This window comes from Leucoraja erinacea, chromosome 2 (genome assembly GCF_028641065.1).
Source record: "Leucoraja erinacea ecotype New England chromosome 2, Leri_hhj_1, whole genome shotgun sequence".
NCBI lineage: Eukaryota > Metazoa > Chordata > Chondrichthyes > Rajiformes > Rajidae > Leucoraja > Leucoraja erinaceus.
Window position 1 is genome coordinate 117,918,490 of NC_073378.1, and position 12,186 is coordinate 117,930,675.

The 12,186-nt window shown below is 39.9% G+C and overlaps 1 protein-coding gene across 4 annotated transcripts in view; it reads left to right on the forward strand.

Annotated features, from left to right (window-relative positions):
• The window catches only part of dnajb6b (DnaJ heat shock protein family (Hsp40) member B6b), an 87,249-nt gene that overhangs the window by 46,731 nt on the left and 28,332 nt on the right, over positions 1–12,186 (forward strand). For 3 of the 4 annotated variants that reach the window (XM_055664518.1, XM_055664507.1, XM_055664498.1), the window contains exons 7-8: positions 34–175; positions 1,044–1,114. In XM_055664518.1, coding sequence (XP_055520493.1) covers positions 34–175; positions 1,044–1,114 — 213 coding nt within the window. Of the gene's footprint in view, positions 1–33; positions 176–1,043; positions 1,790–12,186 lie in introns of those variants that run through there. The other variant, XM_055664526.1, reaches the window with a different exon arrangement.

Genomic DNA, 12,186 nt, shown 5'->3' on the forward strand with positions numbered 1-12,186 from the left:
TTTAGTGTTATAACTGTCGGCTTGTTTCTATAGGTTTTACTTCATTCAGTTCATTTGGAAATCTTGGAACAGCATCATTTTCCTCGTCTTCGTTTGGAGGTAGTGGAATGGGTAATTTCCGATCCGTATCAACATCGACAAAATTTATTAATGGCAGGAAAGTCACCACCAAGAGGTATTAAACATTATGTTATTGAATATGAAACATTACATTTCTGAACTTTCTGATAAGATTTACTGAAATAAATTTATTTCACAAAGTCTACCTTTCCTCTTCCTCTTGTTTTGTTTTCGGTAAAAACAATAGGCCAGAGAAATAGTATCCTTTGCCTGTCATTTTAAGAAGTTTCATTAGAAAATAAATGCATTGAACATTGCAGAGGAAGGCCAGGTAGCCCCTTGAGTTTGTTCCACCATTAGGTGATAATTGGTTCCATGTAAGCAACATTTAATTGTCTAAACACCTCATCCTTCTATTTCCCTGTATTCCCAGTATGTATTCACCTTGCCTTGGGTAGAGAATTCCTAAAAATTCTCAATCCTCCGTGTGAAGAAATTTCTCTGAACTCATGCCTTAAATATCTGGCTTCTTTCTTATGCACTTCAATTCTAAGCTCTTCACCAAAGGAACTTGCACTCGCCTTCACCCTACCAAATTCCTTCAGAACTTTGTGTGTGTCAATTATTTAACCTCAACTCCAGAGAATGTAGTCTCGTTCTACTGTTCTCTTCATTTGAGAATCAAGCTTTGAATCTTTGCACTTCTTGTAAAGCAGGAATATTCTTGGAGCAAGGAGACTAAAACATTAAGCAGAATTCCAAGTGTAGCTACACCCAAACAATATTTAATTGTTGTAAATTTATCATAAATTATTGCTCTACATAAACTCATAGTAAAGGTCAATGTTCTCTTTCACAATCTCTCATCATCCATTGAGTGTTTGGGAATATCAATTTCTTTAAATACTTATTACCTATTTTTATCAGTTAATTTGCAAACTGTATTTTTTAAGTTGATGATGCCTGACTTTTTAAACTTCTAGGATTATAGAAAACGGCCAAGAAAGAGTGGAAGTAGAGGAAGATGGCCAATTAAAATCTATAACAATAAATGGTAAGGAGCAGCTACTGCGGTTGGATAACAAGTAAATGTTCCTCATATTTAACAAATGAAAATGGATGAGCTTTCATGGGGAAGAGTTTTGGGAATATCCTTGAAAGAACTTTACATTATGTGTACATTTAGTTAAACTTAGTTCTGCTGCTCGTGGCACCAATAATCCGATGTTTATGCCATACTTTGACGGTTTACTTTGACGGGACCACAGAATAGGACCATTTGGTGTTGGTTTTTGAGTTGTCTTGTATTACAAATTTATTGATGCACTTTCCTGTATAACAGTTTTCATTGAGCATATTTACCTTGTGAATCTTAAGATTTCTCCAGTCCAAATTTTTCCAGTTAAATTAAGACAATTTAGTGTCTAACTTGCTGGACTTGTTAAAATTTTCTAACGCTCTTTTGTACCTGCTAGTAAATATGATTAAGAATATTTAATGACGTAGTTTGCATTTTTTTGCTTTAAATTGCGTCTTTTTGTGGTTTTAGTTTGCATGTATGCCACATCAATAATGTTTTGGGAACTCTTTAAGTGTTTATGTTGTTACAATTTGATTACACTTGACAACTTAACATGTTGATGCTGGCAGAATGAAATCTTGATATTTGTTAACAAATGACATGAAAATGTTTGTGGCATAACCATTAAAAGGGCATGGAAAAATATAATGCGTCTATGTGGTGATTTGGTTTATTTGCAGTTTTTGCTCATTTTATTTGTAGCTGTCTTAGTGTTACAGTACTTACAATCACCTGCTGTGGTTTTAAAAGAACAATTGATTGCCTTGCAGAAAATAATTCCCACTGTTGTAAATTTTTTAATTTCTTTAAATTATCAGAACATGGAAAGATAACCATGTCGAGGAAATTTGAAATTGGAATGTATATTTGAGGAATTAAAGATTAAATAACATTAGAACAAATATAAAGATTTAATTGGAACTAGTTATGACTAATGTCATTTGTATCTTGTGCAATTAATGGACTTCCCGTGTAATGTTTAAATCATCTTGGAAGCAATACATTAATATACATGGAAAATTCATTAGAGGTATTCTTTTGCACAACCATTAATTGGTCTCCTGCATAATAAAATTAGATCCAAATGTCTGGCATATTGAATGGGCAACATTTTCAGTAGCAGTGGCTAATGTTAATTCAGTGCCGCAAGACAATAAACAGAACAGAAGACAAATGACCAGGTTGTCTTTAAACTCATTCCCTTGGTCACAGCATGTTCAGCAAGTGCCATTTTCTGGCACTGAATGAAGATTTAAAACAAACCGCTATTTTTGGAATATAAGATAATTTTAATAGATCTCTTGAATTGTGTGAGCAACTAAAAATACTCAATTGATTATTTATAGTCTCACAGTAGATTAGTGACATAATACTAAAATATTTTGCTGCCTTCTGCAATTTGTTCACCTTTCATTTTTCCATATCTGTTGTGTTTGAATATAAAACAGAACAGTGCAACATACCCTCTAGTCCAGGCAACATTCTGGTTAAACCTCTTTTGCACCCTCTCCAAAGCCTCCACATCCTTCCTGCAATGAATCTACGTTTGTGTCCGAGTTGTTTATCACAGAGGCCCCAGCACAGATACCCGTGGAGCACCATTGGTCACAGACCTCCAGCTAAAATAACATCCTTCTCCTCCTGACCCCTCTTATGGGTAAGCCAGTTCAGAATCCAAATAATAAACTAATTGTGGATCCCATGCATCTTAATTTTGTGGTCAGCCTACCATAAGGAACTTTATCAAATGTCTTCCTAAAATCCATGCAGCCAACATCCACTGCCACATCCTCAATCACCTTCATCACCTGTTCAAAAAAAAAATCAAGTTAGTAAGATATGACCTGCTGTGGACAAAGCCCCGCTGACTGTCCCTAATTATTCAATTCCCTTCCAAATGTGAGTAAATCCTATCCTGGCGAATCCCTTCTAATAGCTTCCCTACCACTGAAGTGGGGCTCATCTGCATATACTTTCCTGAATTATTTATTCTTCCTCTTATACGAACAACTCTGATCAGCTGGTCTTTTTAAAGACTGAACAGCTGCTCCCAATTTACTCTCTTCAAGTCTTGTCTAATAATGTTGTAATCTGCCTTGCTCCAATTTACTTATTTCCCAAAGTCCAGACATGCTTATTTATAGCTATCTTAAAACTTATAGAGTTGTGATCATTGTTCCTCAAATGCTTTCCACTCAGTCACCTGGCCAGCCTTATTTACTCAATCAAGGTCCATAATGGACCTTTCTTGAGTTCGACTATCCATGTACTCTTTCAAGAAACTCTCAAGGATGCACATAACAAATCCTGTCCCTGTCTAAACTAAGGAAGTCTCAGTCAATATTGAGTAAATTAGGCGTCCACTACGACAGACCTGTTGGTTTTGCATCCTTCTGTAGTCTGTCTACATATCTGTTCGTTGACCTCCTGCTGGTTATTTGGAAGCCTATAGTATAATCCCATTAGAGTGATTGCACCTTTCTTACTTTTGAGCTCTATCCATAATGTCTCAGAGGACAAACTTCAGCCCATCAGTTTAATGGTATTCATTACCTCTCCCTTTCAGATTTACTGGCCATAACCTCTAATTTCCTATGGGTCCTTCTATTCGCTGACCTGCTCTGGTTCCAACCCCACTGTCACTAGTTTAAACCCTCTCGGGTAACACAAGCCAACCTCCCTGCAAGGATATGGTCCCACTCCTGTTCAGGTGCAACCTGTTTACACCTTCCTATTCCAGTTATCAATGTTCTTGTTGTCGCTTGAACAGTTTAATTAGTGGAAAAACTTTCAGATTGTCATGTGTGCTAAGGAGTGCCTTCCTCACATCACAATGTGTGGCCCATCTCACTTAAATGTTACACTTTTACTGAATAAACTTTCCCAAATCCTCTGCTTAATTTTTATTCCTTTGATAGTAGGCTCAATATCAACCCTAGTATAAAGCGTCCTTCATAATTTAACCTTTTTGGCCAAAGAACAAAAATCCTGATCTCTGAATCCACAATGATAACTAGGGAATTGTAACCTAGGTATAAATTTAACAATTGCCACCCATCAGACTTTTTCAAGGGACTTTAAATTTCAGCATTCTCGATGTATCATAAACCAAATCTTGTTTGCTGTTATGCTCCGTTTTGTATTGCTACAGCTCAGCTATGCTTCCAAATAGGTTATTTGCTTTTGTGGTAGCCTGATAGCACTGCTTGTGGGCCTAGACGCACTGAATTATTGCACACACTTCCTTTCCTTTTCAAATATTTTTTGTATAGATAACTGGTGTCAGTTGCATGCTAAATATCATCAGATTGAGGTGCAACTCAAGATGCAATTTAAAAAAAAAAAAGTAACAACATGGACAGATTTTGATGCCATCTGGAAAACTATGAATAATATCACCATTGCCTTTGTGGTATGAAGCTTAATAATCAAAACATTATTGTTGACAGGGTTTAGACTAGATTGCCATATACACCAGGGTGCCCTAAAATGCCGTGTTTAAAGGAAGCTCAGTAAACTACATAGTTATAGTGCAAGCCAGCATAACACTGCAAGGTTGTGGTGCAAATATTAAAGTACAAGAAAAGAATATCTAAATGTGTAGAGGTAAGAGTATGTGGCAGCACATCTGAGAAGTGGACGAGGTAATTGGTTCAGGCGTGTGATAGCAATGTGGAAGAAGCTGTTAAGATTGGATGTCTGAGCATTCAAGCTCCTGTAGGGGATGGCCAGGGCGATAGGCATTCTTGATACTTTCAGCTTTCCATGTGCAGTACACAGTGAAGTACTGGATGTGATGAAAGGACAAGCCTCTGATAGATTGGGCAGGGTTGACCACTCTGCATGTTTAAGCGGTCAATGGCAGTTGCCATACCAGGCCGAGACATCCTGTCAGAATATTTTCCATGGTGCATCCGAGGGAATCCACAAATCTACTGAGATGCCCTAAGAAAGTAATACATTGATATGCTTTCTTGGTCACTGTATCTGTGTGAAGAGTTAAAATTAGGTTGCAGGTGATACGAATGACAAGGAACTTGAAGCTGGCAACCATTTCTACAGGAACTCTGATGAGAACAGGGTTGTGTCACCCCTTGCTTTCTTGGATTAACATCCAACCAACTTGAAGCTATCTTGACAAATTCCAGTTTTAACTAATCTGCGCACCAATCCACAGCTTATTTTGATATACATTATCATCATTTTGATGTCGAAATACATTGTCCAAGTGGGATTTGCTGTCTGTGGTCATGCTAAACAGATTTAGCAAGTGGGGAAGAAATCGCCAGATTGGTAAGACATGACTGCATTTCCTGAAGCCAGGTTTTTTTTACACCTCTGTCAATAGCAAGGAATTGTAAAGAAATCCCTAATCTCCAAACTATTTTATTCCCGCTAACGTTAAACCAATGTTGCAATTTTTGTGACTTTTTTGAGTATTGATGTGGTAGTTCCCTTCAGCCACCTTGAGTCTGATTTCTTGTGGCATTCTACAGGTGCTCATTGCAGTCATCAGTAGTGTAATGTAAGAACTTTCCTGGCACTATGCATTTGTATGCATAAGTGAAGTTCCAAGATCCAGGTATCCATGCTGACCCTTTATACTGATGTATTGGCTAAACTGAAGAGTTGAGCAAGTTTCCTGGGTTCCAATTCTCAGAAATGTTTATGTAATTAACCATCATTACTACTTGACATCTTTTTGTGCATGCTTAAATTGATAATTTAATTTGGTTTACCTATAATCTAAATTTAAAAGATTTGCATTAGAATAGTGTGTTTTACTTTTTCATTCAATAGCTGTCTCAACCTTGGGATTGATCCATTTGTCCAAAAATGTCTGAATTTTAGGCAACATTTTTTGAGATCCAAATGTTCCTGTAGTTACAGAAATTTTTTTTTGGTCAATCAACTAAACTATAGATAATTTTTCAGCATAAACAAAAATAATGTACAATCTATAAATCTTTCAGATACTTATCAATCTGTTTAATATTCTACTCAATATTGTGAAAACTATTTAATGGAGACAGACTGCAGATACTGTCATTTTGAGCAAAAAACAAAGTGCTGGAGGAACTCTGGGTCAGGCAGCATCTGCGGAGTCAAAGAACAGAGAACATGTTGGGTTGTGGGACCCTTCTGCTCAAGGAGGTGAGATCTTGTACTCTAAACCAGCCTTGTACTAGGATGGGCTTAGTTTGACCATTATAATACCACTGACAACCATTCTTTATAGGCACTCGTTAATTTAATTTCAGTAAATGCTTTGGGGTATTTCCCATGGTGTCCTTGTAAAGTAAATGCAGAAAAGCAAACAAATTGTTAAAATTTGCATTGAAGGCAGTTCAAACTAATTTTGAATTTAACGTGTTGCCTCATAATAAGGAGAGTAGGAATGAGGAAGTAGCTTGCTCATACTTGTGTGAGCTCAACCCAGCCCTGTAAGCATTGGAGTCTTAATGTCTATCTGGAATTGAGCAACAGGTTCCATTGTGTCTCTAACCACTGCAGGTGAACAAAATATTGAGCCGGATGGACCTGAAACTTGAATCCTACCATGAACTCTACTTTTGTGTTCCCACAGAAGAGGAGTTGAGTTTGGTTTTAGGATATTCTGAGGCAGATTCGGATTGGCATTCTTTGCTATGATTGGGCACTATTCACAAACATTTTGAACTGTTCGATACCAAGTTTGGTTCTATGCATGTGTTAGTTGCAGAGCCAGTAATCTGAAGAAAGCCCAATGTAATTAAACCTAGTCAACATGGTTTAATGAAAGATTCATACATTTTCTTGAATTCGGTGAGAATGTAGCAGGGAGAGTTGATAAAGGGGAACCTGTGGATGTGTATTTAGATTTTCAAATGGCATTTGACAAGGTACCACATGAAAGCTTATAATATCAGAAGATGTATTAGAATGGATTCAAAGCTGAATATCTTTTAGAAAATAGAGTTGGTATAAATACGTTATTTTCATGCTGGAAATGATATTGCAGTTGTTTGATATGTACACAATGACCTGGAGGAAGGAACTGTATGTGACGATCCTAAATATGCCACAATGTGAAAATAAATCGAAGGGTACATTGTGGTCAGAATTGTGACTGGGCATAAGATTGCCAAATGGAGTTTAATGTGGGGAATTGTGAGGTCATGCATTTCTGTAAGTGAAATCAAACGGCAGATTATTATCCAAACGGGGAGAGACTGCAAGTGAGTGGAGTTAAGAAGGATCTAAGTGTGCTCGTGCATGAATCTCAAAAGCTAACAAGCTGGTCCAATAAGTAGGTTAGAAAGCCAATGGCATTTTGGCCTTCATTGCAAAAAGGTCGGAGTTTAAAAATAGTGCGATTTTGTTGTAATGGTACATGGTCTAACCTTAGAGTACAGTATACACTTTTGGTCTGCTTATTGTAAAACAAAAAGTATAATTCAAGATGGTGCAAAGGTAATTAACCAAGCTAATTCCTGATATGAGTGGATTTGTTTAAATAAATTGGGCCCATATTCCTTTGATTTTGGAAGAATAAGGGGTGACCTTATTCGAACATATAACTTCCAAAGGAGCTGGACAAGATAGATGTTGGGGTGTGTTCACCTGTGGGAGAGTCCAGAACAGCAGGAGAAACTGCGATAAATGGCCAGTTATTTTTAAATTAATGTAGAATTTTCTTTTCGCAACAGGTGGTGAATCTCTAGAATTCTCTGGCCTGGTGGGTAAAGAAAAAAGATTCATTAAAATAATTTAAAGTGGAAATGGATAAATCTTTGAAAGATCGAGAAATAGAGGGGTATGGAGAAATGGCACAAAAGACTTGAGAAGCATATTTCAGCAATGATCACATTAAATGGTGGGGCAGGCGAAGATCCTGATGGGCGATTCCTGCTCCAATTTTCTTGTGGTTCTCGTGTAATTAATTGAGCTTTGCATTTAATTCGTAGGAGGTGAGAAAAGCTTCTCACTTCAGTGCCCTCCATAATGTTTGGGACAAAGATCCAACATTTATTTCTTTGCCTCTATTCCACAATTTAAGATTTGGAATAGAAAAAATCAGGTGGTTAAAGTGCAGATTGTCAGTATTAATAAAGGCCATTTTTATACATTTTGGTTTCAGTGTAGTGATATGAATTTACCATGCAGCGTTACAATTAAAAAAGGACATAATACACAATATAATTCAACACAGACATCCACCACAGCATTCTTCACTGTGATGGAAGTCAATACAGTTCAGACAGTCCTCCTCCTCCCTTGTTCATCCGCGGTCGGATTTCAGAGCACCATAATGTTTGGGACACAGCAAGTTGCTGCGTATCTTCTCTGGCGATGCTCTTCCAGGCCTGTATTGCAGCCATCTTTAGCTTGTTTTGGGGGCTAGTCCCCTTCAATTTTCTCTTCAGCGTATAAAAGGCATGCGCAATTGGGTTCAGATCGGGTGATTAACTTGACCATTTTTTGGCTTTGAAAAACTACTTTGTTGCTTTAGCAGTATGTTTGGGATCATTGTATTGCTGTAGAATGAACAATGGGTTTGAGGCATTTGTTTGAACTCGAGCAGATAGGATATGTCTACACACTTCAGAATTTATTATGCTCTTAACGTCAGCAGTTGTGTCATCAATGAAAATAGTGAGCCAGTACCTTCAGCAGCCATACATGCCCAGGCCCTAACAACCCCACCACCGTGTTTCACAGATGAAATGGTATGCTTTGGATCTTGGGCGGTTCCTTCTCTGCTCCATACTTTGCTCTTGCCATCACTCTGATATGTTAATCTTCGTCTCCTTCAAAACCTTTTTTCCAGAACTGTGGTTGCTCTTTTAAACTAACCTGGCCATCTATTTTTGCGGCTAACCAGTGGTTTGCATCTTGCAGTATAGCCTCTGTATTTCTGTCCATGAAGTCTGCGGACAGTGGTCATTGACAAATCCACACATGATTCTTGAAGACTGTTTCTGATCTGTCGGCCAGGTGTTTGTGAATTTTTCTTTATTATAAAGATAATTCATCAGCTGTGGAGGTCTTCCTTGGCCTGCCAGTCCCTTTGCGATTAGTAAGCTCACCAGTGCGCTCTTTCTTCTTAATGATGTTCCAAACAGTTGATTTTGGTAAGCCGAAGGTTTGGCTGATGTCGCTAACAGTTTTATTCGTGTTTCTCAGTCTCATAATGACTTAGTTGACTTTCGTTGACACAACTTTGGTTCTCATGTTGATAAAACAGCAATAAAAGTTTCCATAGGTGATGGACAGATGGAGAAAAGACTAGGTGCTGAGAGCTCTAATACCTGCATTAAGGAGGCAATTAAACACACCTGAGCAATTACAAATATCCGTGAAGCCATGTGTCCCAAACATTGTGGTGCCCTGAAAGGGGGGGGGTGAAACCAAAATGTATAAACGTTGCATTGCCTTTTTTTTAAATCTGACAATGTGCACTTTTAACCACATGTGATTTTTTTTTTTTCTTTTACAAATCTCAAATTGTGGAGTACAGAGGCAAATAAATAAATGATGTGTCTTTGACCCAAACATTATGGAGGGCACTGTAGGTGAGCTTTGTTTCATGTCATCACTATTTGCAATTTCATTCTTAAATTGAATTTCCCTTGTTGCTATTGTTAAAATTGTATCTCTGGATCACCAATCTAGACCATTGGGTTACCATTTAGTAACATAACCACAACACCTTGGAGAACAGTAGCATTAAAAGTAATCTGTCTGCCATTAATGACTTGAGTATTGAATAGCATTTAGATTAGGTTATTGTAGAGATAACAAGTTTGCACTGTCCAAAGAAGTCATTCAGGTAATCTGTTGACTCTTTGTCTTGAAATCCAAGGCTCACACCCATGCATTCTACAGCTTTGTACAGTTCTTGAAAGTTTCCATTGCCCGGCTTTTAAACAACAGGTCATGATTTGACATCCTCAACAATTCTGGTACATTGTTTCGTGCTCCAACAAACCATATTTCTCCTATCCCCTTTTCTCACCTAACTGATTTAAAATGCCAACTTCTTATTGGAGAACCTAGAAATGCTTGAAATCAATAAGCGAGTTCCTAAAAACGCAAGGAATCATGGGATTTGTCAAAGGTCAAAAGCTATAAATAAAAATCAAACCCAAAAATGCGCTGTAGATACAGTGAAGTATAGTTTGGGTCTTTTTTGTTGTTGTCTTTTTTCAAATTTGTATTTGTCAGGGGGCAGATGCGAGTGGGGGGGGGGGGAGAAAGACTGGACCGGCTCTTGGCAGCTGCACGCACACAGAATCGAGCCAGGATTGAAGTTGTGTCCCCGGCGCCACAAGCGCTGCCGGACCGCCACTGGACCAGGTGTGTATGTGTGGGCCCCCCCACTCGAGTGCCTCATCCTCGCCCGGGGGGGCGGCTGGAGACGTCCGGACCGACGGGACACCGGCCCCCAGGCCCACAGCCAGTGCGGAGAAGCACCAACCCCAGCTCACCACCACCTCTCCCGCCGGGCCAACGACACCAGCGGCCCCAGGCCCACAGCCAGCGTGGAAAAGAAGCGCCAACTCCAGCCACACCCCGCTCCAACTCCAGAGGAACCTGCTCCCAGATGGGCTGCTACGGCGACAAGTGCCTGTTCACCCACAGCCTTGTATAAGCCGTGCCTTGCACACCACCGGCTTCTGCCTCTACAGTACCCACTTCCACTTCATCCACAACCCTGACAAGGAGCGCGGGTCCCGGCCTCGCCTGCGCCAGAGTGCCAGCCTGGGCTCTGCCTCCTCCGGCCCGGCATGCAGCCTCCAGCCCCGACCTGGAGTTGGAGCTGGCCCGGACTCTGGGCTTGGGGCTGGGCAAGGGAGGGGGCGGATGTTACTGCTGCTGCCAGCACCACCAGCAGCTCCAGCGGGCAGCCCATGGCCCGCAGGAGTCCGTCCATAGACTCTCCGACCAGGATTACTCCAGCAGCAGCGGCTCAAGAGTCGCCCGTCTTAGAGCGGGGCCAGCGGCTGCCCATCTTCAGCAGCTGCCCATCTTCAGCAGGATCTTGGTGTCGGATTGAGGGGAGGGCGGTGGAAGTGGGGTGGCTGCCGGCCAACTCGACCGGAAAGGTCAGAGCCAAGCTGGAGCCAGCAGCTGCAAGTCCGGGGCCCCCCCGGACACCTCCGGACAGGGAGGGGATGGGGACGGCCCAGCAGCAAATCAATAGGGCCCGTAACAATGGAGAGCCACGCCCGACCCCGACCCCAGACGAACCGCAAGCCTGCATAAAATGTAGCACTTCGGTTGTCGAGAATGTATGCGCAGTCGGAATACTGAACTCGCTTATTGACTGGAAAATCTGTAACATTCTGTAATGGTAATACAAAGTAAAACAACTTAAAATATCACTTTCTGCATGATCAAAATATTTTTTCTTAACATAAACAATCCTTTTGAAAATAAAGTATTTGGAAGGCAGATTTACAATCTATTTTAACATGACTTGATTGCATTTTTATGCATAAAGCTGAAAATGCTCGTCAGGCTGATGAAATATTAAAAAAAATAGTGGAATGTCATTGAGCTTTACATGCTGGAAAGGGCTCTTCCGCCCAATAGGATCTTCATACTGACTCTGATGCCTACCTATGCTGATCCCACATTAGGCGTATTCCTCTGCACCTTTCATATCTAAGTACCAATCTAACAGATTTTAAATATTGTAAATGTATCTGCCTCTAACACCTCTGGTAACCTATTCCATCTAATCACCATTCTCTGTAGAAAAACTTGCTCCTCGCCTTGAACATGCACCGCCTCAGCCTTCAATGCTTGATGGGCTACTCATGCCAATTTTGCTGTTTCTATCATTATTATTATCCCGTAGGGCGAAGGGGACGAAGCATAAGGTGGAGATGCTGAAAACCTGAAATAAAAATACAAAATGCTAGAGATGGTCAGTCAGTAGCATCTGTTTTTTTTTTTTTAGTTATGCTGAAAGTTCGTTACTCTGAATCATTAACTGTGCTTCTCCTTCCACAGATGCTGCCTGCATTTTCAGATTTTTTAAAAAATTTCAGATGTCA